This window comes from Leptodactylus fuscus, chromosome 2 (assembly GCF_031893055.1).
Source record: "Leptodactylus fuscus isolate aLepFus1 chromosome 2, aLepFus1.hap2, whole genome shotgun sequence".
NCBI classification, from domain to species: domain Eukaryota; kingdom Metazoa; phylum Chordata; class Amphibia; order Anura; family Leptodactylidae; genus Leptodactylus; species Leptodactylus fuscus.
Genome location: NC_134266.1, coordinates 162,652,666 through 162,680,062, shown reverse-complemented (window position 1 = coordinate 162,680,062; position 27,397 = coordinate 162,652,666). Strand labels below are relative to the sequence as shown.

General features: G+C 40.2%; 1 protein-coding gene across 1 annotated transcript in view; it reads left to right on the top strand.

Annotated features, from left to right (window-relative positions):
• The window catches only part of CEP97 (centrosomal protein 97), a 31,071-nt gene extending 13,881 nt beyond the window's left edge, over positions 1–17,190 (top strand). Inside the window, exons 6-11 of the mRNA XM_075264970.1 lie at positions 1,713–1,879; positions 2,088–2,252; positions 3,246–3,376; positions 5,315–5,993; positions 12,964–13,039; positions 14,096–17,190. Coding sequence (XP_075121071.1) covers positions 1,713–1,879; positions 2,088–2,252; positions 3,246–3,376; positions 5,315–5,993; positions 12,964–13,039; positions 14,096–14,734 — 1,857 coding nt within the window. The 3' untranslated portion in view covers positions 14,735–17,190. The remainder of the gene's footprint in view (positions 1–1,712; positions 1,880–2,087; positions 2,253–3,245; positions 3,377–5,314; positions 5,994–12,963; positions 13,040–14,095) is intronic.
• The last annotated feature ends 10,207 nt before the right edge of the window (positions 17,191–27,397 follow it).

The following is a 27,397-nucleotide window of genomic DNA, read 5'->3' as shown; positions in this document are numbered from 1 at the left end:
GGCTTTTATTTCTGCTAAAATGGCATTGCCACTTTTTTTTTTTTTTTTTTTTTTTTTAAAGAGAGTCTTCCAGGTTCAAAATGTCTCTGAAAGCAATAATAGTGCTGTGTAGGGTCCACTAATAGGAGCAGAAACATATATTTTATGACCATAAACCAATGAAGCAATGCTTAAATAATAATAATAATAATCTGTTATTGATGTGCAAATCAGCCTGCAAGTGCACTGGGGGCAACTCCTTTAGCCTACAGACAGCCAAAGGAATTGCTGTGAATGACTTTTACAGGTATTCTTAATAAATCCCCCCCCCCCTCCCCCAATATTGCTAAATTTCATGTGCTTGGTATCTGTTATATTTTGCCATGATACTTTACTTTTATCGTTAGAATCTCTTTCTTTAATACTAACACGTAAGAATAACCTTAAGAAAGGCTATTCGTCGCCTACCTTTTCAAGTCTTCTTTGCGCCGCCGGGGTCGTTCCCAGTGCTGCATGAAAAATCTGGTCTTTTAAAAGCTGCTCTTCTAAATCCTAGACATGCGCAGTCGGCTCTGCCTTCGGGCTTCAGGCAGAGCTGACTGCGCATGTCTGAGGCCATTTTCTTGTGGTCGCTTACACAAGCATACTGTGCATGTCTAGGATTTAGAAGACTAATGCCGGATGAGGATACGGTGGAGAGGTGTTCCAGAAGAAGATGAGGCGGTGCTGGAGATTTCTCAAGTAGCCCCTAGTGCTGTGAGAAAAATCATTTGCATACGGAAGAAAAACGGGAATATCACCGAAAAACTGGAATATCACTGAATTTAGTGTGCTGACGGCTTTCTCGGTTATGCACCCTATTGCTGGAGATATCGGTGCCTTTAATTTTGGTACCAATATCTCACCACTGTCAGAAGGGCGGGCCTTACAGCCTTAGCGTCATCGCCCCTCACAAATCTATGGAAGAGTACAGTCTGGTAAGGCGTTGGGGGCATTCCTCACAGCCCAGCAATGACACTAGGCTGTAAGGCCCACCCTTTTGACAATGGGGTGATATCAGTGCCGAAATTAACGGCACTAATATCTCCAGCACTGGGCACATACCGGAATCCAACAGTGTGCAGAATTTAGCGCACTGTTGGCTTTCTAGCAGTATATAATACCACACATTGATGAGGACAAGAAAGGACTTCTTTAAGATGATATCATGTTTGACAATGCACTTCAGCATTCGTACTTGGCGCGGTTAAATGTACGTTGGCAAATATGGAAACATGATTTGGGGGTCATCCACCAAATCCTTAAAGTTCTAGGCAGTTACGGTTCTTAGTATGAGAAGGTCACACGCTGCATTATTATCTCACCCCTAACACAGATTCTGTTTAAGCTTTTGTTTTTGACTTCACCAGTTTAGCTTGAGAACAGAACTGGTTTTACTGGAATAAAATGGTTGTGTTGTAAGACACAACAACCCTTTGAAAGAAGGTTCTTGGCATATTTTAGAATTGGTATTTCCTGTGTACAGTGACTCTGTCAGAGGAATGCAAAGTTTTTTAATTTGTCTTGCTCATTGAACAATATGGATTGTGAATCTTTTTATGCATGAGAATGCAAACTTGAATTTTTTGTGCTGTAAATGAAAAACATTAACTATAGCAAATAAAATCTAAGATTTTTGCAAATAAATTGTTCCGGACCTTCAACATGCTAAATACTTGTATGTCTTTTGCTAGGTGTCATTCCTTGCAGGCCTTTCTGATCTGGAGCAGTTATCCATCATGAACAATCCTTGTGTGATGGCCACTCCGTCTATACCTGGTTTTGACTACAGACCTTATATTGTCAGCTGGTGCTTGAACCTTAAAGTTTTAGATGGATATATAGTCTCTCAAAAAGAAAGGTAATACCACATACGTTAACTGCCCCCCCATAACTTGCCTATAGGTTCAGTAAAAATATAAGGTTAACATCTACGAGGATAGCATTTTTCCCTAATTATTTTCAGTGCTTCTTACTGCTTCAAGAGGTTGCTTGCATTTGATTCACTATTAGTTTTGGGAAGTTTTGTAACTTTGCGGTTGTTTTAATGACATGTTAATTCCTTGCAGCTTAAAAGCAGAATGGCTTTACAGTCAAGGCAAAGGGAGATCATATCGGCCAGGTCAACATGTTCCACTTGTGCAGTATTTAGCATCTGTATGTCCCCTGACCTCTGCACATGGTCTTCAAACAGAGGAGGATGCCAAGCTGGAGAAAATACTAAGTAAACAAAGGTATAGACTGAAAAGGGGGGAATTCATCAAACCCTCTATGCTAGAAAGCTGATACATGATATTGTGGTGCACATTTGGTACAATGCCCTTTCTTGTGCCACAAGCCCCGATCTTTGCTTCGCTTGGAGTGAGGACGACTTGGCTCAACAGAGTCATTATAAGTCATGCCAGTTTTTATGACATATAATGGAAATTTACACTACTTCCAAACCATAAATTTCTTTCTTTTTCTTTCCTGCATCAGTCAGGCTCTTTACTAAAGGGAACTTGTCATGACGATTTGAGACACTAAAACAAGTCCTTTATAGATTTAGTGTCTCAAATTGCCTTGATTAGAAAATTATCCGCAGATGCATTAAATATAAAAAATTCTTTATACTCAACTATTAGCTGTACTTCCAGCACTGGTGCAGTTCTTCAGTGAAGCCAGAAGCCTCGGCGTAAGTACACATGTGCTGGACCTTAGGCACCTGGACCTTAATGCACAGTGAAGGCCGGTGTACATCTCTGGCTTCAGTAAAGAATAGTATACGCCCCTGTATCAGTAAGTGTAAAGCTTTTTATTTTTAATGCGGCCATGAATTTCATTATAATGTGAGATTTGGGACATTAAACCTCTGGTCCATAAAGACCTGTGCGGTGGTTTAGTGTCCTAAATCCCCCTAACGGATTCCTTTTAATGCGGGTGTATGATATATCTGTATTGATAAATCTTCCCCTATGTGTCTTGTAATAGTATCTGCCTTAAATGCTTCACCATGAAATTGTAGCAATGCTTATCAGTCATCTGTTTCACTGAAAAGTGTGTTTTGTTTCTGTCATATAAATGACCCGTATGTCACCTGAATTGTATATGTTCATAAGGGACCATTGTGTAATTTCTAGTTCAAAGAAACTATTCATTATGTAATGCAGTAGCATCGTCATGTATTGTTCTGTATTTTGCATATAATCATTTTTAAAACTATTATTAATATTCATATCTATGCTTAGGTTACATCAGAGGCAATTAATGCACCAGATTCGTAATGAGACCCATCTCTCTTCAACTCCCAATAAAAGGTCCTATAGTTCTTCTGAGCAGCAGAGCCCAACCAGAGCATTTCAGCGATGTAATAATAATGGTAAGTAGGCATATGAACAGGGAAAATAATACAAAAGAAATATTTATTTGTATTGCATTTACTTAAAGTATAACTTCTTCTTGTTTTACTTGAATTTTGATCAGGTTTCTTATTTTGCTGTCAATAGCTCTAGTACTGGAATTGATCATTGCATCCTCACTGCTGTGCATGAGGTTGGAACAGCAAATCTCCTGCCATGTCATTGCCTCTGCTTTGGTGCTCCTCGCTGGTGTGTGCTGCAGCAATGACCCAGCTACCCATATAACTAATGAAGCAAATAACTGCCTAACCAGTGGGGTACTGTAAGGCTAGTGACTGGCTCCATCTGGGATTTCATTCCTACAGCACCATTCATTTTTATTTTTGTCATTGTTATGACGACTGACTTTGTGACTCGGTGTTACCATTCCTCTTGTTAAGGGGGGTGTTTTCCTACATGATTGGACAGTGTAATGCCCCCCCCCCCCCCCCTCCAAGCTAATGCCCAGTTGTCATGTTATTCATACGTCACAATTGTTATTTTATGTGGAATATTATGGGGATTTACTAAAACAGAAGTTTTAGGGGAGACATTGCTCTGAAAAAAAAATGTCCATATGCTTGTGTGCTGTATAAAACACAGTTTCTTTTTCCAATTGCAGAGTAATTTGTTAATAGAAATAAAATTCTGCATTGATATATAGTGCTCCATTTTAGTGGTCTCTGAGAATGAAGAAATCATGGTGTACTTAAAGAGGACATTTCACGTCCTCGGGCACATGCGGTGTAATACACCACTAGAAAGCCGACAGTACGCTGAATTCAGCGCTCTATTGGTTTTCCCGTTCTGTGCCCTTGCTGAAGAGCTATAGGTGCTGTTACCGTAGCTCTTCACTGTCAGAAGGGCATTTCTGACAGTCAGTCAGGAACACCCCCTCCTCACGGTAGCGTCTATTGCGCTGTACTGTGAGAGGGGGCGTTCCTTACCACCCAGCAATGACGCACTGTCAGATTTCTAGCGGTGTATTACACCGTATGTGGACGTATGAGGACGTGAAAGGTCCTCTTTAAAGGGGTTGTCCACGACCTGAATATTTTTGATACTGATGACCTATCCACAGGATCCTGGACAGCCCCTTTAATAACTATGGAAAGGGTTTGTTGATACAAGTAAACATGTATAAAGTGTAACCTTTATCTGCAGGTCCCTTACTGCCGATCATTTTGATCATTTGCCTAAGTAGAGCAGGGTAACTGGAAGTCTGTTGAAATAAAATCCCTCTGCATCTTCCCAGCTTGCCACTCACACGCTGGTCAGTTTAGACAGTTAAAGATACGTGTGTGCATTATAGAGTGCTGTACATGGCAGACTAGATTTTTTCTGGGGAAATCGGGACAAATTTGGACAAACCTGGAATAATGGGGCTAATGACAATATAATAGTAAGTTGCAGTTTTAGAAGTCAAGAGTGACTTTATCCCGGAAGTTCTTCTTACAAGAATATCACACACAAGGCTGAAGAAAGGAAGCTATGGTTATGGTGTGTCCATATGTAAAGCAGGTGACTTCTGCTTCTTTATGGGATTAGAAGCAGAATTTCTGAGTAAAAAGCAAGTAAATCCTGACGGGAGAGACCGTGAGAGTCCTGTGCACTTTGTCTACACACAATAATTGACAGCTCTCATATCCGTGTGTATAGAGAGAATGCTGTCAATATCTGTGTTTTGGGTGCGGTTAGCTGGATTCTCCCTGTCTTTCCTAGGAGTTCTGTTAGGATGTACTGCTATATAAACCAATATATCACAGAGCTCAGCTTCTCTCTCTGTCACATACAGCTCTTAGGTGGCATAAATCACCTGACCGGATTATTTTAGAGTGACTAGTACAATGCAAACCTTTTTTATGAGTATTCTATCTACTTATTTATATTACTTTAACTTTGTTTTGTTTTTTTTAAAGAACCAATCATCAAAATAGACACCTGGCTTGGTACAAGTAATGCTGAAGACAATTCCTACATATCGAGAAATGTTTCATCCAGCCCTGGTCAGTCTGGGCCATCACATTATAACAACCTTTATCTTGAAGACATCCAAACTGATGAGGACAAACTGAATTGTAGTCTTCTGTCTTCTGAATCCACTTTCATGCCTGTTGCTCCAGGTTTATCTCCTGTATCTCCTACTGTAGAACTTAGAGTACCTGGCATAACGGGGGAATTAATGGCCAATAACACTATGACTGAAATGAGCAAAATTATTTCTCAGAATTTTGTAACACAGGAAAAGGTAAAAGAAGACAACTTTGGCCCAATAGCTAGTAGCTGCATCCTTCCTGTAAAACCTACTGAGTGTCTGATCCAATGTAACAGTAATATCCAGTCCCCCAGAAACTCTTCTACAGAGGACATTCATCCATCTAGTGCTTACTCCGATGCAATAGATGGTAAAGTGATGGAGTTACAGGATAAAGACACAGACCACTTAAATTGTCTGAACAAAGCGGCAACAAAACTGCAATCTTGCTGGAGAGGTTTTTATACAAGAAAACATAACCCCAAAGTCAAAGAAGTACGATATGAAATCAGACTAAGCAGGATGCAGGAGCACATTGTCTTCCTCAGTCAAGAAGTCGCCAGGTATGTGTTGTTGAAACAGCTTGGGCTACAGCTGGTGATTTCTTGCCGAGTCTTTTTTAAAACTAGTTTTGCAACAATTGGTATGTGTGGAATATCTTTGTACGTGCAGACTTTCGGCTTAGGACTCTCCCATATGCACGAGCCTTTTATTTAATACATATAGTCATTCAGGCAGAACTTCAATAGTGGGTTTCTATAAAAATAATAATAACAGATAAATACACAGTAACTGAAGTAAATATTATATATATTTCATAATTCTAACAAACATGCCATTATTGAAAGTATTTCATTGGAATTAGGATGCCCACATGACTGCGTTGTGTTGGGCAATAATGCGCCATGTGGTTTTACACAAATTTACATAATCACAGCATATATTTTTTGCAAAAAAGTTATTAGTTGCATGGCACATAACTGCCCCATTGACGATGGGCTAGTGTTATTGCAGAAAAAATAGTGATTTAGAAGCAGGTACTTGCCATATATTTCATTAACCATCCACATCCCTTTGTTTAAATTGAGTCTTAAACGGATTTACCAGGCTTAGGATAGGCTATTATTTAGAAAGAACCTTTAACCACCTCCAATGATCTAACTAATCCACAGATTCTAGCACAGCTGGAAGTCTTTTCTATATTCCCCATTCTTTCCAACCAATAAATGCTGTTAGATTTCTTGCCTCAAATGCTATTTAGTCTATGACACTGGCTGCCTCTGAGTGGAGCTCTGACAAACCCCTGTCTGACACTGCCATTCTGACACTATAGAGCTTAAATATCACATCAGGCATCAAAACTACCTGCACTTGTTGTTCAGGAACGATGGATGCTAGAGAAAAAAATTCCAACTGTGCTGCAATCAGTGGAGCGGCGCCCATTCACAAATGCTAATAACCTGAATTTGTGCAGATGATGAAAGGTCCTCTTTAAGATCAGTGGGGGTCTAGCGCATGGGACCCCTGTGGATCAGCAGTTTGAAGTGGCAGCACCGTTCCGTGAGTGCTGTTTTTATTTCATGGGGCATGTAAAGTCACATTTATCTGTCACTTGGTTTGTTCACAGCTCAGTCTCATTCAAGTGAATGGCGCTGAGCTGCAATACCAAGCAGAACCGTTGTAAATTTTACAGCATTGGGCTTGGTTTTGTGTGAAGAGACTGCAGTACTCTTCTTAACACAGCAATCTCTTTCAAGAAGGGATCTGATGTTAAACCCCCTTTGATCTTCAATTGATGACCTATTCTAAGGATGGATAGGTTATCAATTGATAAGCCTGAAAAACCCTTCTAATATTTGCTGTCAGGTTTTCTTGCAGATTCCAAATTATTTGAGGGATCCTTCTAACTAAAAATCAGTGTGGCATAGATTTTAGGCAAGGTGCATGACTCATGGAGTATCACCCTATTCCTGATGGGGCATGCACAATGTTAGGAATTAAGAGCTCCCTCTGCTGGCACACAGAGCGTCAAGACTAGAGATGAGCGAGTAGTGAAATATTCGAGATTCGATAGTCGTTTCGAGTAGAGCCTCAATATTCGACTACTCGATCGAATATCGAATCCCATTATAGTCTATGGGGAAAAATGCTCGTTTCAGGGGAAACCACTATTCGACTAAAGGAGAGTCACCAAGTCCACAAATAGCAGGAGGAGAGTGTTTAGGAGGAGCGCTGGTCAGTTAAAGCGCACAGACCCTATTCTAGTCTATGTAGTCCATGCACTTTAACTGCATAGCGCTTGCAGTTGCGCTGATAAAAAGTCAGGTCCCTCGTAACATCAAGCTGCCAGCTCTCCCGACTAGCAAAGACGAGCCTGCGGCAAATCAACGCTGGTTCTGCAGCAGGCTCGTCCTTGCTAGTCAGGAGAGCTGGCAGCTTGCTGTTACGAGGGAGCTTACTTTTTCTCATAGGAATGCATTGACCAGCGTTGATTGGCCAGTGTACAGCATTCAGCCAATCAACGCTGGTTCTGCCAGAGGCTCGTCTGTGAGGAGGCGGAGTCTAAGATCGGACCACAATGGAGACCGCTTTGGTCCGATCTTAGACTCCGCCTCCTCACAGACGAGCCTGTTGCAGAACCAGCGTTGATTTGCCGAGTGCTATAAACTGTATAGCATTTGGCCAATCAACACTGGTTCTGAATCAAATATTTACTGCGATTAGCTGGTAATATTCGATCGAGTACGAATATTTCGAATACCGTAGTATTCGATCGAATACCTATTTGATCGAATACTACTCACTCATCTCTAGTCAAGACCAGTGTGCAATATTCAATTTTCCCCCACCATAAGCGGGCAACCAATGCAGTGTGATGTGGGGGAGAAACATAGATTTTTAGTTCCTGAATGGAAGCAGGATTTGATGGTGATTGTTAGAAATTTACAGCATTGTTAGTGCTCAGTTTGAGTCCCTTGAATTATTTTCATTCTGACCATTTTGGTACATTATCCTTTTTTGTAAAGCACATCGCTCTACTTTTCTATTCTACCAACAGTCAGATATGGTGGAGGTTCAAAGATGTTTTGGGATTCTTTTGCTGCTTCTGGTACTTGGTGCCTTGACTGTGCAAAACATCATGAAAGCTGAAGACTAGCGAAGAATTTTGGGCTGCAATGTAGGGCCCAGTGTCAGAAAGCTAAGTTTTCATCTTAGGTCATGGGTCTTCCAGCAGGACAGTGACCCCAAACATACTTTAAAAAGCACCCAGAAATGGATGAAAACAAAGTGATAGAGACCCGGACCAGTTTTCAAAAGAGGAGTAGTCCAAAATTCTATTTGAGAGGCGTACGAATATTGTTTATGGTTATAGGAAGTTTTGAATGAAGCTATATCATTGTGTGTGTTGTGCAAAAGTGTAAAACAAAATATGTGAGATTGCAGTAACTCTCTGAGAGAAATACTTCATTTTCTGGAAAATTTTCAGCGGTGCCAACACTTACGGCCATGATTGTAGATATATATTTATAGCTTGGTGGTGATACAAGCTTTAGAATTGGAATTTTCTGCATGGTAATACATTACAAGTACGCAGCAGATGGCGCTGTCAGAAATTCTTTCTTTTAACGCTAGGTTCACACCTGCATTCTACTCTCCGTTCTACTCTCCGGGTCCGGCGGTGAGCGTTTTATGCTCTCCGCCACGAAACCGGATTTTTTAATCCGGACACAGAGTACTGCATGTCCGACTCTGTATCCGGATTAAAAAACCCGGTTTCGCGGCGGAGAGCATAAAACGCTCACCGCCGCTCACGGCCGGACAGCTTTCTCACCCATTCAAATGAATGGGTGAGAGAGACTCCTGCAGGTTTCCGTCTCCTGCCTCTGTTTTGTGCAGGAAACGGAAACCTGCATAACGGAGTGCCGGCGCAGATGTGAACGAGCCCTAATCTGTAATATGGTAGTTGCGTGGACTCTGTACCTGATCTCAAGACAATGTATCATGTAGTATCCAAATCAGACATTTGTGGCATCTCCTGACAATATGCCATAAATCCATAAGGTAGGAGTACCCTGTTAAAACAAAACTATAGAGATCTTAACACACCTGAGAGAATGCAGACCTATAGTAAGGTTGTTATTAGGGTGAGTATATGAAGGATAATCCGGCACTCATATTATACATGGGGAAAAAAAAAAACAGCCCAGAACAGATGATGTTTTGGTCATAGAGCCCTTCATCAGATATCGGAAGTGGAAGCATCAGCAGGAATGAGGTGAGAAATGGATGCTGTCATTTCCCAGCTCATTCAGCTTCCTTGTGATGTTTCCACTGTTGTAACTTCTACTCCTGTTCCTGCTCAATCCAATATCTGATGAGGGTCTCTATGACCGAAATGTCGCTTGTGATTTAGGAATAACTGCAACTCAATCCAATGGCAAGTCTAGATAGTGAGCGTTACCCGCGGGTGCTAATGCATATGTAATAGCACCCTAATCGCAATGACACCCTGCACATATTTATTACCAAACATTTCATTAGTAGCTGTGGTAGTTTTTGCTCTGTTGCCTTTGTAACAAGAACTAACTTGGTGGCTCAATGGTTAGCACTAGAGAGGAGCGAGTAGTATTCGATCTAGTAGGTATTCAATGGAATACTACGGTATTCGAAATACTCGTACTTGGTCGAATACCACGCGGTAAAGGCAGTAAAAATTTGATTCCCCTCCCACCTTCCCTGGCGCTTTTTTTTACACCAATAACTATGCAGGAGAGGTGGGACAGGAACTAAGACAACGTAGGCATTGGAAAAAAAAAAAGTATACAGTAGAGATGTACGAGTAGTGAAATATTCGAAATTCGATTCGAGTAGACCTCAATATTCAACTATTCGATCAAGTACTACTTGCTCTTCTCTAGTTAGCACTAGAGATGAGCGAACACTGTTCGGAACAGCTGTTCCGAACAGCACGCTCCCATAGAAATGAATGGAAGCGGCGGGGGGGTTAAGCGGCCGGCCGCCGGCAAAGTCTGCGTGCCAGGTGCTTCCATTCATTTCTATGGGAGTGTGCTGTTTGGATCGGCTGATCCGAACAGTGTTCGCTCATCTCTAGATAGCACTGTTGTCTGGGTTCCTGGATTTGACTCCAGCATTTGCATAGATTTGTATGATCTCCTCATGTTGCATGGGGTTCCCCACACACTCCATAGACATAGAGGTAAGGTATTTAGATTGTGAATCCTGATGGTGACAGTGAGAGATAATATCAGTAAAGCACTGTGGGATATGCGGGCCTTATGTGAGCAAGAGAATAAATAAATCACTTTAGAAGAAGAACTTGAATGCACTACATATAGAATTGTTGCGTACACATTATTTTAGTTTTTTCTGCAGTGTGTAAGACCCTGTCAATCACTTTTTGGAATGTGTTTATATGGACTGGCAAACACATTATTTTACGTGATCTTTTATAGCACAGTTCATGTTCTCCGCTCTGTATTTATCTCTAAAATACATGAGTTTTTCAAATTTGTTTTATTATTTATTTTTTTAAATACGTCATTTAGGACAAATGTGATTTCTATATAAGAAACATCTTGTGTGACGTGGATTGCACCAAACATCACCTGATTTCTATTTTTAGTATGAATACTATATATAGATGTGTTATGTAGCTATGTAAGGATTATTTTAAGCAATGTTTGCATTCTATAAGTCCCTGTCAATCACTTTTTGGAATGTTTTATATCTAAGCCAATAATCCTGTTCTTTTATGTGATGAGATATAACAAAGTTCATACTTTCAGAGCTACATTTATGGTGTCTTTATGGCACCGTCTTTGCCATTGGCGCAGTTTTTCTGTCTTCTCAAAATACCAATACTATTTGATAATGTAAAAGTAAGAAGTGACAGTGAAATATTTTCTTTAGACTAAAATTCAAAAGCTTGACCATTGAGGATAATCTGGATTTCATGGTTTGAGAGGTGGATATGACATAAATGTCTTTTATGGGAAAACTTCCATTAACCTGATCTATCTATTTGCTGAAAATGTTTATCTCAGCAGAAAATCCCTTGGCACAGTGCAGCAGTTTCACCTCTTTCCCCTTCACTGTGCCCTGTGATGGCTCAGCTAATGGCCAGTAATGGGGCTATACAGGGGAAACACTGAAGGGACCTCTGTCCTTTTCTTCTCAGGATCAGATCCTCACTGATCAATATGCCGTAACATTCTAAAAAAGGGAACACCCCTTTAAACTGAGCTGTTAGATACATGGCTGTAATAAAACTATTTTATACAGTCCTTTAAGGCTCTGCTCACACTACAGTTATACAATGGATATTGACTGAGTTGCAATAAAATCAGAAGTCCCCTTCCATTGGCCTTTCAGGATGATGTGATTTCTTCATTCTGTTTAAAAAAAATGGAAACTGACAGAAGGGAGCCTTCTATTTTATTTCATCACCGCAGTCAATGAAGATGGAAACAACAGGTAAGTTTTCTGGATCTGTCAATCCGTTGCCGTTGTTCTATCTGCTAACCCAAGGTTGGTTGTTTTGTACTGAAGACTTGTGATGCAACATAAGAACATGGATGTCTGGTCTTCTCAAAACTGCAACCATCAAAAGTTTGGTTGTTTAATACTGCGCCCCTGTATATGGTATATGCTCACTCAAGGACCGTCCTTCATAAGATGAAAGTACAGCTCTTGTTCCTGTATCTGCCACTAGTAGGCAGTGCATGACTACACAAACTCTCAGATCACTGGAAAAATCTGCATCACACTTTTACGGAGATGGAAACATTTGTAAATTTTTGCTTTTGTACAGTAATAAGACCTTTCATATGCATCAGTACACATACCTAGGGAGTCAAAAGCAGTATGTTTCTAGCCATAGTGTCTGCTTGGCTCCTGAATATTTGTCCAGCCATGCGTATCCTCAACCTCCCCCTTTAACCCTGCTTGGCCATATTTTCCCACATGAAGGCTATCTACAACAGATACAATGTTGCATAAAAATTAGAATTTTTAACTATTTCCTTTTGCGCCACATAATTTTTCACCTTGGCTTCATTGGGACGTAGCTGTGATCTGTGACTATAGTGCCCAGTGTGAGGTGGCTGTCTCAGAGCGGTGGAAAATAAATAGCAAGCATTCATCTTCTGTAGGCACTGACTTTCATATTATTTTTCAACTTTTGCTGATATAGCTTTTAACTTTTTACAATGTGGCTACCAGAAAATGATCAACATCCTCCGGCTGGCGGAGCAGTTTTTTTTTTTTTGTTCTATTTGTATTAGGCTTTGAGTGCATAGTGGTATCCTGCTGAAAACTGACTGTGTATCTGGCTCTCCAGCATTTCTAAGTTGTGTCCAGAGGTGGCGGAATTGTCACAGATATGCAGAGCAGGGTCTATGCCACAAATCTGCTGCAATTTACAGTACAATACATGTGGATAAGTGTAGTGGAAATCTGCAAGACAATATATCCAGTTATTGATAACCTTTTTTTTTTTCCTTTGGACACTAGGTTGAAGAAAGATAGAGATGAAGAGAGGATGCAAAGGCTTGTACAAGAGGAAGCCGTCAGATTCTTATGGGACCAGGTAGTTTTATTGCTACATTATTGTCATACAGAAAATCTAAATCTGCAAACTGTGATTGATATGGTAAAAAAATGGCTTTCAGCAAGTATAGTAACAGCACACAATCTATTTGTACAATTGGCTTTGAATAAAAGAAACCATGAGCTTTGGAGCCTGAATCAGTTAGGGTGCTTTCACATGGAGTAACGCTCTGCTCCATTCTGACACATAAACACGTGTGACCGCTGTAAAACAGAATCCCATTGACTTCAATGGGTGCCGTCTTACGCGCGCTACACATTGAAATCAATGGGTTAAAAAGCCTCTCGTTGATTTACTTGTTTACGTGTCAGAATGAGTGGAGCGTTACTCTGTGTGAAAGCACCCTTATACTGAACTATATTTAGTAAGTGGTGTGGGTTGTAGAAGCAGTGGTGCGGACCCAAACTGTCAAGACAGAGACACAAAATGTGCAGCAAACTGGTTTATTTAGAAAAACAGGAAAATGAATAAACCTTGACTTCAGGCACAAAATGAGCAAAACAAAATGCAGCCTTAACTTCAGGCAAAAATAAAATAAAAATCTGGGTTACAGGACAGAACCACACACCTCCTTTCACCTCATGGAACTGCACACAGCGCAGGAACTACAGGCTTTTCTGGCCCAGTAATGAGCCAAGGATCTACACCTGGGTTGAGGCCTACTGATTTTGAAATTGATAGACTTATAACCATTTGTTAGATTTTATTTTTCATTCTTTTTAGTATCCTATTAGGACTGATTTCCTGTATATATTCAGTCATATTAATAACACTGTACAATTCAGTAGCATCACATAAACCAGGATAGTAATTTTCCGGATGTTATATATGACACAGCACAATTAGTTTAACTATTGCTATGTGATTAAAATATTTCTTTAGGTCCAGTGATTCATTGCCTAGATTTTTCAGTATCTTGTTTTCTTTGTGGAGAATCTATATCTATATATATCTATATATATATATATATATATATATATATGTAAATACACAATGATACGGCACACATTTATTGTTGATTTTATGTCTATTCAGGTTCGATCTATGCAAGAATGGCAAAATAAAATAAGTGGTCACATTGATGGTATCTCAAGGCCTAACACCCATCCATCTGAGGAAATGGCACAGCAGTCACCTGCGAATGAGACCACAAGCAGGAAGACCACCCCTGACATCCCAGACTCTGGTTTCCATTCTATAAATATAGGGCAAACTTCTCATGAGGAAATGAACAGCTCTGAAAAGAGTTCCAGTGAGGGAAGTGCATCTTCTGAGCAATCCCTGGAAACTGTAAAACCTTATCAACAACCATCAGCAGATTTCATAGAGGATCAGGGTACAACAGTCCAAGATCACAGTGAGAACAGCAAAGATGACTCCAGCATAGAACAGGACTCCAGTCTCCTACAGCAATATCTAGATAAAGTGGAGCAGCTGGAACAAGCGGAGGACAACACAAGTCTAAGTGATGTGACTGAGGAAAGTAGACCCGAAATTGCCAACAGTTCAGTAAACTCTGATTTACTGTTCAGTAGCTTCAGTCATGATTGTGAGGATGGAAAGAAGGAAGGGCTTGAAACACATGAAGACATCTGTCACTCCTCTGATGATGCACAAATCTTGGCAGCATCACAGGACACTTGTACTGAGGAAGTCGGACCCTTTCTTCATTGAGGAGGGTTTCTCCTGCTGCATCCTTGGCTTTTGCCATACACTGTAGTAGGCTTTACTCATTGCATTTATTGATGGACTTTTCTGTTAAGTATTTTATTTGGTGAAATGGGTAGAAGATAGATGAAGAAATTAAAGCTGGGATACGCATACCATTAAACATCAACATACATATAAGACGTTACAATGTGGAGTCAGCAAGTTTTGGGGAGATAGGTCTGATCAGAAATCATCAGGTTCAGCTGTCAGTCACCTAATGTGTATGGCTCGCTGTAGAGTAGGAAAGGCCATAGAAAATTGGCTAGTTGTCCAGTGCACTAAAATTGCTTTCCCGTGACACACCCTGTGAAGGTTTATGTACTGTGTACATTTTCGAAATGTGTGGTACCATTAAAGGGGCTGTTAATCTATTAAAAATCATTGGCCTGCCCTAAAGAGAGGTCATCAATGTTAAATCAGTGGAGGTCTGACAAGTGGGTCCCCTGCAGATCAGCTGTTTCCTGGAGTTCGCAGGTGTTGTTTACATGCTGGTGACTTGCTGTAGTTTCAGTAGTGAAGGTTATGGATGTTGCAGTGGTATGAAATTGAGGAGGGTCTGGCATGTAAACCATGTCAGGAGCAGCATTCTTTGGGAAACAGCTGATCTGCAAGGGTCCTGGCAATTGTACCCTCGCAAATCTAAAATTAAAAACCATCTTTTTTTAAAGGTAGATATCTCCTTTAGAGGTACAGCCCATATTAGCACACATTCTGTAGTCTGGAGGATAGCGGTATATCTTATTTCTGCTTTATCAGAGGAGGCTTGCAGAATGCTTGATTATTGTCACTTGACTTCCGTCATGTTTTGTGAGTGGTTCAACATGTGACACATATTGTAGTACTAATAGAAGTAATATACTGTTGCTGCAACTTTGTAGTAAAGCTGCTTGTTTGTCAGCAAATATGACCGTAGCAATAATCTTTTTCATTGAGGGTTGTGAAATAATGTGGAGAGAAAGGCGTGTCGTTCTCTGCTATACAGGATCATGCCTCAGCAAGTATTGCTCAACCACCTCCAAATCCTGTAAAACAGAGGTGCAGCTTTAGTTATGTCTCATCAAAAACAACCCCTTGTAATATACAGGCCCGGGAGTGATCAGCTGATTTTGCCGGAGAAAGCTGTGTCCAGAGAGGCATCTCTTTTACAGCAGCAACATGTAGAATTACTTGTCAGCCATTCAGTCCCCAAGAATATAGACCAGCTCTCCATTCTGGGGTTTTAATAGGACGTATGGACAAGGATGGTCCTTTGAAAGCACATATCTAACGTATTACATTCTTACACAATGTGGTGCTCTTCAGAAGTTGATATCTCCGCATACATATAGCACAATTGCCAGTCTGAACATCTCGCTGTATATAACCCCATTAACAAGCTTTGATTTCTTTTATGTTTTGCTGTAATTTCCACTGCTTGGCTTTAGGTTATTATATAACATGAAACCCCTTCACATGACGCTTGAGCTAGTGTTGTGCATTATTTGCCCTAATGACTACTTTATATAGCAGCTTGTTGGTCATGGAAGGCTCCATTGCTCACCAGGCTGGTTCTGTTGGCACCTTAGAAGGGATTCTCACCTCTAATTCACCAGGTTTATGTTGGCTATTCTCTGGACACATTCGTGATGGCAGGGAATTAAGCCAAACTAAAAATCCTTTTGCCTTGAAAAAATCACAAATCAGAGCCAGAGCTCCCATGATAATGCCTAGCCATAAATGTGAAGTCACCTTCCACATGTATAGAAGATTCTACAATAGTTTGTCCTCATTGCTTGAGATCTTGTGCATGCGCTGCTGTGCTTAACTGGAACTTATATGTTTTATATGCCTGTTTTTAAAGTATACATTTATATCCTTGTATTTGTGCAGCTTCTCTTTCAACCCTTGGTAGTCATTTTTTTTCTTTTCTTATCTATGGTTTGCTTTTTCAATATTATTGTGAATCGGGGTACTGATATATATCTACTGTATGTATGCACCTTGCTATAGTGTACACTAGTAGTGGAGCTGCGACTCTCAGCGTGCTGCTCGGCAGGACATGCTGGGAGTGGGTCTTTCCTAACAGCTGGAAGTCTGTACACTATACAGTTCTAAAGATGACAATGCATTGATCCCCGAACCTACATAAATAAGAATGTATATTGCTGGTGAATAGAAGTCTCTGCTCACGTTTGTGCTGCGAGTCACCGGCAGGGGACAGGTTAAGGCCATAACTCAGAATCTTATTTATTGGATGAAAAGGAAGAATAATATTTTACTGCATTCAGTTATACAAATTAATATTTTGTAAGAAATTGCTGAGAATCAGTGTGTATTGAATGCATGTATTATTTAAAATCTTATTTTATCACATACAGTGTGTATTTTTTTAGCGTGGACATTTGTTTTCATTTTGAACAGTGTATAAAGCTTATGATGACAAGCAAACAATTAAAGGTTATTTTTATAATATTAATATTTTCTTGTATTTCTTGAACTGATTTCTTGCCTTTGTTTTCTGTTCTAAATTCATATATAAAGTTATATCAACATTTTCTAACAGGTCCATTCTCTTTGCCTGGTGTGAGATATCCATGGATGGATACTTTGCAGTGGTTATGGGGTTGTTTGAGACTTTTCCCACAAGGATTTTACTGTGGTTTGTACATGACGTAGTCTAGTCATGTAGCCACATATTTCATCTAAAATTAAAATAATAATGAAAATTGTGCAGCTGCTGAAACAGGGAGCAAGCTGTAACTACAGCCGGAGCACCCCTAGAGAAGGCAGGGACCCTTTATTACTGTCTCTGCCTTCCAGATTGCCATGTACACAGCGCTCATTGACTGCTGTATACACAGCTATGGGAGCCACCATGATGCAGCTGCCCTCTGATCCGGCGGTCATTTGATCTGCTGGGATCAGAGCCTGTTAGAGCTGCTGGGTCCTACAGGACCAAGATCAGCGCTATAGTTATGGGAAGGAGGCTGTATTCCTCCTGTAACTGTGACTACATGTATCAGCCTCAGTTATAGGGGAAATTGGCCTCCCTTGCCAAAACAATGCAGTTCAGATGTCTCCAACAGTCTATTATGACCTAATAGGGACAGTATGTAAAAAAATAAATAAAAAGAATGTATTTTTATAAAAAAAAAAAAATAATAATAATAATAATTAAAAAATTAAATATGTCAAGAACATACCCTTATTACAGGTTCTAGCCCCACCCCTGACAACATCACACAAAATAAAATTTACCATAACTGAGGGGAAAAACTATTTTAAAAAATTTTTGGACTTTGTGCTACTAAAATAAATACATTTAATTAATTAATTAGAAAACATGGAAGATGGACAATTCTTCTATGTGTCACCAAAAAAAGACACAGAAATTAGTTGAACAATGCAAATGATAAAAATGTTACTGCCCTCAAAATGGAACATACAAAAAGACTGAAAATGTGTCTGGTCCTGGAGCAGAAAGTGGCCCGATACTGAAGTGGTTAAGACTGCAAGCAAAAACATTTTTAATTAAAATGCATTACATTTTGGTTCAAAATCACATGCTCTTCATTTATTGCTTTTGCATTGTTGCCACACAAACATTTTGTATGCCATTTTTTATTTGGACATTTTTCGTGTCCTTGGTTCAAGACAGTATTGCCATCAAGTAAGGGTAAAAAGGGACTTTCTGGGAAAACTCTCCCCAACAAGTACACTACCCAAAAGTAGACTGCTAGAGTTTCTTCTTTTTTTTAATATATATTTATAACTATAGGGCAGTGGTAAAGCACTGTTTTATGATTCTGAGATGAAGTTATTTGAAGTGAGCTTCTAGATTTAGGAAATTCTACAAGGCTAAGGCCCCACGTTGTGGAAACGCAGCTTTTTTTTTGTTGCAGATTTTGTTACAATTTTTTGAGTCAAAGCCAGGAGTGGATTGTGCAGAAAATAGAAGTATTAGGGTGAATTCACACTGAGTAAACGCTAGCTTATTCTGAACGTAAAACACGTTCAGAATAAGCGGCGTCTAAAGCAGCTCCATTCATTTCTATGGGAGCGGGGATACGAGCGCTCCCCATAGAAATGAATGGGCTGCTTCTTTCACTCCGTGCAGTCCCATTGAAGTGAATGGGGAGTGCCGGCGTATACGGCAAGCTCTGCTCATGCCGGAGCGTACACGCCGGCACTCCCCATTCACTTCAATGGGACTGCACGGAGTGAAAGAAGCAGCCCATTCATTTCTATGGGGAGCGCTCGTATCCCCGCTCCCATAGAAATGAATGGAGCTGCTTTAGACGCCGCTTATTCTGAACGTGTTTTACGTTCAGAATAAGCTAGCGTTTACTCAGTGTGAATTCACCCTTAGAGTTTCCTATATATTTCCCTTTCCTTTTGAAGCCATTCTTGGATTTGGCTGAAAAACCTGCAACAAAGAAAGCTGTGTTTCCGCAACGTGGGGCCTCAGCCTAAACAATAGAGAACTTCTTGGGGCTTTAGCCTAAGGCTGAGGCCCCAAGTTGCGGAAATGCAGCTTTTTTTTTTGTTGCAGATTTTGTTGCGGTTTTATGGGGAATATATAGGAAGTTCTTATACTGCTACCTTCTGGTCAATCCACTCCTGGATTTGGCTCAAAAAACCTCAACAAAATCTGCAACAAAAGAAGCCGCGTTTCCGCAACGTGGGGATTTAACCTAAGGCCGGGGCCCCACGGGTTGGAAATGCCGTGATTTGCCTGAGACGGAAACACCGCAGGAAAAATTGAGGCATTTTACAGTAATTCGAAAGTGGATGGGATTCTTGCGAATCCCATGTCCACTTTGCAGTAAAAATCGCAGCACAGAGACGCTGCAATTTCCAAAACCGGCACAGTTTTGTAAATTGCAGCATGTCAATTATATCTACGGAAACGCCGGCGAATTCCCCGTAGATATAATTGTAACAGTCTGCGGAGGTTTAAAGCGCTATGGGAAGAACCACTGCGATTCGTCCCGTGTGGCCTTAGCCTGAAGCAGCTTTTTTTGTTGTAGCAGATATTTGTGGGGGGTTTTGCGCCAAAGGCTGAAGACCCATTTTGCAGAAAAGCCACTTTATTTGTGGATTCGTCTTTTGAGCCAAAGCCAAGAGTAGCTTCAACAGGAATGGAAAATATAGAAGACACTTATACATACTTCTCCTTTCTGCTAAATTCGCTCACAAAAATGCTTAAAAATCTGCAACAAAAAAGCAGCTTAGCCTAATAATCACATACGGCTACTCTTGTTATGTTTAGTCACATTTAGGTTAAGGCCTCAGTGTGAATCAATCATAAGCCAATTGCAATAAATAAAGATTGTTTGCATTTTTTTTTTAACTCCTAGAGAATAACTGCAGGTGCATCACAGTCACTGTCATTGTGTAACCCTCACCATAACAAAGTGCCTAGCCACATCATCATTTAGATTCCAGCAGCGTTAGTACCGTCTTCTCGATAATATTCAGCAATTAGTATTTCTCAGGTGTCACAATCTAGAGTGAATCAACTCTTACATGACAAATAAATTTCCACAGTGTCCACGTTGTAAGTATAGGGTATAGTTCAAAGCAAAGTGATTCATACCTCACATATATCAGAATACCAATGACATGAATGAATCATTATCCAGAAACCCCAGGGCCATGATGCATTGCATTGGAAATATCATAGTAATTTTGAAAAGATAATTTTAACCCCTTCCTGCTGCAGCCATTTGTTGTTTTCTCTTTTTCTATTCACAGAACTGAATTAGGGCTTAATTTATGCAGAACAAATTGCTCTTCATAATAATATAATTTAATACGCCGTACGATGTACTGGGAGACTGGAAAAAGAATGTGGATTTAGAATGGGCAGTGGGTATAAGTAATAACACATTACCTGTATTCTATGAGTCCCCACCATTACAGCGATACCAAATTCATATACCGTATATACTCGAGTATAAGCCGAATTTTTCAGCACAGTTTTTGTGCTGAAAAAGCCCCCCTCGGCTTATACTTGAGTCAGCAAAAAAAAAAAATTATTTTATTTTTTTTTTTTTTTAGGAGGGGGGCAGGGGGTGGTCTATGACCAGCCACAATATCAATGTAAAGAATTTCCCATATAGTAGTGGGGAAAAAAAAGATGCTTTAAAAAAAATAAACATTATAAATCCCTCCTTTCCCTAGAATACATACAAAACAAAGTTACTGTGAAACACATTAGGTATCCCTGTGTCTGAAAGTGCCCGGTCTACTGAATATAGAGTATCTGCAGAGCTCCTGTTCCATCGGGAAGGGGTTAATAGGAGCACTGCAGATACCCTATATTCTGCCAGGCTGAATTCCAAGTGGAGGAAAAAAATCCCAGTCCTCAAGCTCAGGGAAGGGGCAGACAGACAACCAAAACACCCCCTCCCCTTTCCCAGCATCCAGCAACTACTGCACCCAAAAACTCCGACCATTTACATTTTTGAAATTTTCCAGTAGCTGCTGCTTTTCCCCCCTAGGCTTATACTCGAGTCAATAAGTTTTCCCAGTTTTTTGTGGTAAAATTAGGGGCCTCGGCTTATATTCGGGTCGGCTTATACTCGAGTATATACGGTAGTTCTAAAAAAAAAATTTGAGGCTGCAGAAGATGTCTTTATTTGCCAGGGCAGATGTACTTCTCAGTTATATCATATTGGGTATGTCTGATGTTTTGATTGCTATTTATTCAAATTTTTATGGGAGGCAAATGGAAAAAAATGGCAGTTCAGTTCTTTTGAATTTTTTCCCCCTACGGCCATTATAGACGTAGGGTTACCTAATGTGTACTGTATGTAACTAGGTATCTGATATCTGGTCTAGGGAAATGGTGGTATTTTAACTTTTACTTCTTGCTCTATATATACTGTATATACCCCTAGGTATCTTGAACCCAGGAGATATGATAGCTAATACAATACATTGAATGATAATGTGCTGTAAAATCCCAGGCACAGCCTGTAATAGATGACAAGCCTAGGAACCTTCAGTAGAATGGCTCAGACTGTCAAACTGACGCGCAGTGGATCTACGAAAAAAATAAGCACCAAGGGCCCAGCAGAAGACAACCACACTTGGAACTGACTTTGGAGCCAACCATGCCAGTAAGTAAAGGCATAAGATCAGGGAAGCTGAGCCATTTTTTTTTTTTTTTTTTTTTTTTTTTTTTTTACAGTCTGCAATTTTAATCTTAAACTTATTTTTCTGTTGGACAGAGCTTAAATCAGTTTACAGAACAGAGCTCCAGATGTCAACTAAAATGGTTACAGATACAATAAAAAAAATAATTTAGCTTAGAGGCCAAAGGCTCCCTGGAAAAGTGTGTTGTTTTTTTTGTTTTTGTTTTTTACCAATATGATTCAATTGCTAGGTGAAGCCAGAGTTGTGGAGTCACTATTTTTCTCAACAGTGTGCTGAACTGCACAAATATTACTTATAAAGATAATGGGTATAACGTGATTTCTAAGTATACCACTGGTTAAAACTATATTACCTCTTTATAACATCCACCAACATGATATACTGTTCAAAATATAACGTGGTCAATAACAAGTTACATGCAGGACTTTGTGCAAAAAAAGCGGTTTCCAGGCTGAGAGGCCACATACGGACACCGACGGTCACCTTTAAAAACCCATTCAAATGAATGGGTTTTAAACCTGACCGCCAGCAAGCCATCCCCTGTCCAGTTTCCCCAGGGTTTAGGACAGAAACCCCAGGGTGGATAGTGGCGGTATTGAGAACGCCACTTAATACATTTCCCTTATCAACTATTGGCAACAAATGACCATTTCCAACACTGACACAATAAAACTTAACTTTGATTCTACCTAATAAAAGGTTAATTTAAAAGCCAATAATAAATGTTTGTCTGTGTTGTTATAATGTTATCAGTATTATATTATTAAGATATCTCCTCCCTTAGATTTAGATGTTGACCCAACCTTCATTATAAAGAAATGCATAAAAAGGAGAGGGTGTATCTACCATTAAATATGGCTATAATGTCAACTGAGATAGCGTTATCAGGACTAAAGGTAAGTTCATACAGGGTTTTTTGGTCCAGAACCTGAGGCGCAGGCCGCGTCAGGTTTCGGACCAAAAACGAGTAGCCGCGACTGAATGCCATTTTTTTTAACCAGACACAAAGTCCTGCATGTCCCACTTTGTGTTCGGCTAAAAAAAACAGTTTTGCCGCGGATAGGCAGAAGACACACACAGGCGGTCACTTTGCAAACCCAGTGATTGGGTTTGAAAACTGACCACCGGATTTCCATCCCCTGCCCAGTTTCACGGGGCAGAAGACGGAAACCCGCCAGATTGGTTAAAACGGAGACCGGGTGCAGATGTGAACCTGCCCTAAACAGTAAAATCCTGTCAAAACTGTTATAGTGGGTTTTCCAATTTTTCCACGGACGTTGTTGTAAGAATATTTTCTACAACTGATTATAATCTGGACAAATGTCCCGTGAGCTCATAAGCTACAGTTTTGGTGATGCTGACTGATATAGAACTTCATGAGTCCTTTGGCGGGGGGGGGGGGGGGGGTTATCCAGTTTCTCTTGCTGGTTTCTCTTCCTCTGCGTCACTTGAATTCTAAAGTTTCATAGTCTATGCTGGTTCCTGATTCACACCGGTCATCACTGAAGAAAGTGATTGACAAAATCTGTGGGGATCAGTAGGATAAGACACCCCCGAAGCCATCAGCAAAGGGGGACATGACTGTGGGATGTGGGAGCCAATAACTTCTGCAGTTTCTTCTTTGTGCAGTAGTTGTATAGATTTATATGGGCTTGTTTAGCTTTAAGAGTATATGTGTGCATATTCAGCTTTACATATATATATGTGTGTGTGTATATCCAGCCTTGGGAGTATATAGTTCCTGTTGTGTTACTGTAGGTAGGGAGGGGTTTTTAGGAATAGATGTAACTTCCTGTCATATCCAGCTTGTCCTCTTTCTCTCACCACAAGGACTGGAGAAGACATTTCCCTCCCTCCTACCCTCTTTTGATCACTATTTTACAATTGTTTTTTTCATATTTACCTGTATAATGTATTATTGTATAATTTCTTTGTTTGATATTGTAATTGTGTTGTCATATATACAATGCTGAGATGAATTTGATGAGTTATTGTTGGCATTATCCAGTCCTCCAGTCATGGTTCCCTAGAGGTTTCCTCCACAGGGTTTTTTTCCTCTCCTGAGCGATGACTCTTCCTGAGTTGGGGGTTTGCCATGTTTAGTCCATATTTTGTGGAATTTGCCTGAAGATTTAGTTTTTGAGTTATTTGTTCATGGTATTGGCAATACGTATGGAAATAAATACATTTAAATAATATTAAGTAAAAAAAATATATATATATATATAAATGGTGTCAGTCGTATGTAATAAAGTATGTAATAAAGTGTTACATGTCACACGGTCCATTAGTAAGCTGTCAGAGCTTTACTTTTGTGGTTGAGGAGAGAGGTGGAAGTTGCAGGCAAGTTATTGTGGACTTATTTTAACTAATAGAGGAGGTTAAACCTCATTTTGGTGAACCGGCTGAGCTTTGGAAATGGCCAGCCTGAAGGATGTCAGAATAGTAACGTCATCCGGGGACAGGCCCAGTGGTTAAGCACAGGGTCGTTGGTGCCCTTAAAGTGTACTGGTTCTGCTAGAATTGCAAGCCGGAGCCTGCCTCCCCTTTATTGCTGTCTGGCCGGGTGCTGTATGTCAGACATCTGGGGCTCTCACAGTATTCGTGAATCCCAGTGGTCAAGCACTTCACCTGACTCCTTCTGTCATTATTTTACTTCTGTTATTTTAATAAAGCTGTGTCCATTTTGTCACCCAAAATAAAGTGTTTTGTGCATTTGTTCCAAAGTCTATGTTTACTGTAGTTTGGGTGGTTTTAAGAAGGAGTGAGGGTCCATCACATATCCAAAAGTCATGGTGTCCCCCACATTTGTGTATATATGGTACCACATCTCCAAACACAAATACACCATCACAACAGGAATAAGTTTACTATCCATCTCAGCACAGTTGAGCACCCAGAAACACAATAGGGCATATTTATCAATAGAAGTCTGACACTTTTCTGTCTAAATTTGCGCCAAAATGTATGATGCATGGCATTACAACATATTTGTGAACAGTGTGCACCAGAAAAAAACAGAAAAATACAACAGGCTCTATACTAGAAAAAAGGTGGCCCAGAACGGGTGTTGGTAAGAAATGTCTCACTTTACAACACATTTATGAAACAGAAAAGAACGAAGATGGGGAAGATTTTCTTGAGCAAAGTAGGCCAAGTTTAAAATGGTGTAATGAATTTATGACAATTTACTTTGTGCACCATAAATTCCCATAAATTTGACTCCTCAATAAGTGAGAGATAGTTTGTGTCTGCTATATTTGTTCCTTACAGCCTGTGAGTTATAGGGGTTGGCCACTTTCAGACCAATATTGAGAAAATTTTTTATTGTTTATACAATAAAAAGATATACAATTTTCCAATATACTTTCTGTATGAATTCCTCTCGGTTTTCTAGATCTCTGCTTGCTGTCATTCATTCTGTTACTTTTAGAGGATAAAAGTCTGACCATGGTCATGTGATTTACGGTCCATGGTCATGTGATGAGCACACGGGTGCACAGCTGATTACCAGGCAGATATCTGATTATTGTGCTGTGGCTGTAACGAGCCGCACCTGTGTGCTCATCACATGACCATGAACCGTAAATCACATGACCTTCGGCTCTCCAGCTGCTGTGAAACTACAACTCCCAACATGCTCCATTCACTTCCATGGGAGTTCCAAGAACAGCAGAGCAAGTGTGCATGCTGGGAGTTGTAGTTTTGCAACAGCTGGAGAGCCGTACGTTCCCTACCACTGCTCTAGAAGTAACAGAATGAATGACAGCAAGCCGAGATCTAGAAAACTGTGAGGAATTGATACAGAAAGTATATTGGAAAATTGTACAACTTTTTATTATTGAAACAATAACATTTGTCTCTGAATATTTCTCTTATAGTGGACAACCCCTTTGATGATTTCCATTATTCCTTTTCAGACTAAATGATTCAGACCACAACTCTCCTTTTTGGAGTGATAGAGCATAACCCGTGTTCTTTAAATGTGTTTAACTTGTATGTAACCTATATCCCTTCCTAATTGATACCTTTTTTTTATCTTTTGTATTGTAATTTATTTCCTCCAAGAGCAGAATTCCCTCATTATATTTCCATTATCTACACATGTCCTTCTAGTGATAACATTTGTTCATTGGTATCTGTATAACATGGATTTTCTGTGTCCTCCCCTTTGATCACCTTCCCTCCTGTTTGTGCTATGTATACACCACATCTCCTCTCCTTAGTGTGCACTCATTAACTTGCCGAGCCCCTTTTTTCAGTGCACATGTCAATGCACTCTGTATGGGCAAACTTCCGCCCTCACACTCTTTGGCTTCACGCCTCTCACTGCACATGCCCAGGAAACAGACACGCTTCCTGCCTGGACCTGAGCTACTTATCAGCATTGGAAGGGACACTGTCTCCAGGCTTTCTATGGCCCCGGCCAGGCTCCTCTTCTACTATAAGCAGGTATGTTACTGTTTGCTGACTCTGGATCATTCATTTAACAAATGAGACTTTTTTTGGGCACACTTACTTCTACATTTCCCAGGAAGGGTTCCTGTCATTGTAGGGATTGTATATAGCCTGGATCTGGGTAAGGGGTTTGTCCCTCATGGTTACTGTATACCTTCATCACTTATGTGGTGTATCATCACTGACTATATATTATGTAGTGTTCTAATATGCAGACATCTAAATATCCGCCTCTGTGATATTATATCAGCACAACCCATTCATTTTTTTTTTTTATATTCCTATGCAGATTTTTCTTGATAAAGGTCATAAATTCATCTGGGTACTGTCTTTTTGAATGATCTCCTATATGGTGGACGCTGGCTATGCTTACATCCTATGGAACTTTACATGATCTATGACTTACACAATATATGTGACTTGTCCAATAAATCAGCCTGATATTTTGCACTGCTGTAGTGTCGTCTCTCAGTTGCATAATGTGTCCCGCAGCCATGGTTGTCCTAAAGCTGAATCCTCCCTGACGTTATTGAGTTGTCAGATCAGGCCACCTTCTTCCATTGCTTCATGATCCCATGCATTATAACAGCCAGCTGTTGTGGAACTACAAGTCCCAGTCTGCATACTTGTTCTGCTCTTTCTGGAGCTACCCATAGAAATGAATAGTGTGAAGAGTGATGCGGTTTCACCGAACCTTGTGATGTAGTAACAACAGAAGCTTTTCAGCAATTTGTACTACAGCAGCTCTGGTTAAAAGGGACCTGTTACAAGGTCTGAATAGATCAATGACATATGTATGATTGTTGTATAATAATAATAAAAAAAATACTTTTTAACTGTGGTAATAAATGACACATGTTAAAATTTAACCAGATTCGGATCACCCATAGATTTGTCTACACTTAACTCTGCAAGGTCGTATGTGTACGTGCAGCTGCAGAACTGGGGAGCCAGCTGTAACTACAGCTCCCCTAGAGAAGGCAGGGACAGTTTGTGCACTGTGTATACAGCTATGAGAACCGCCAT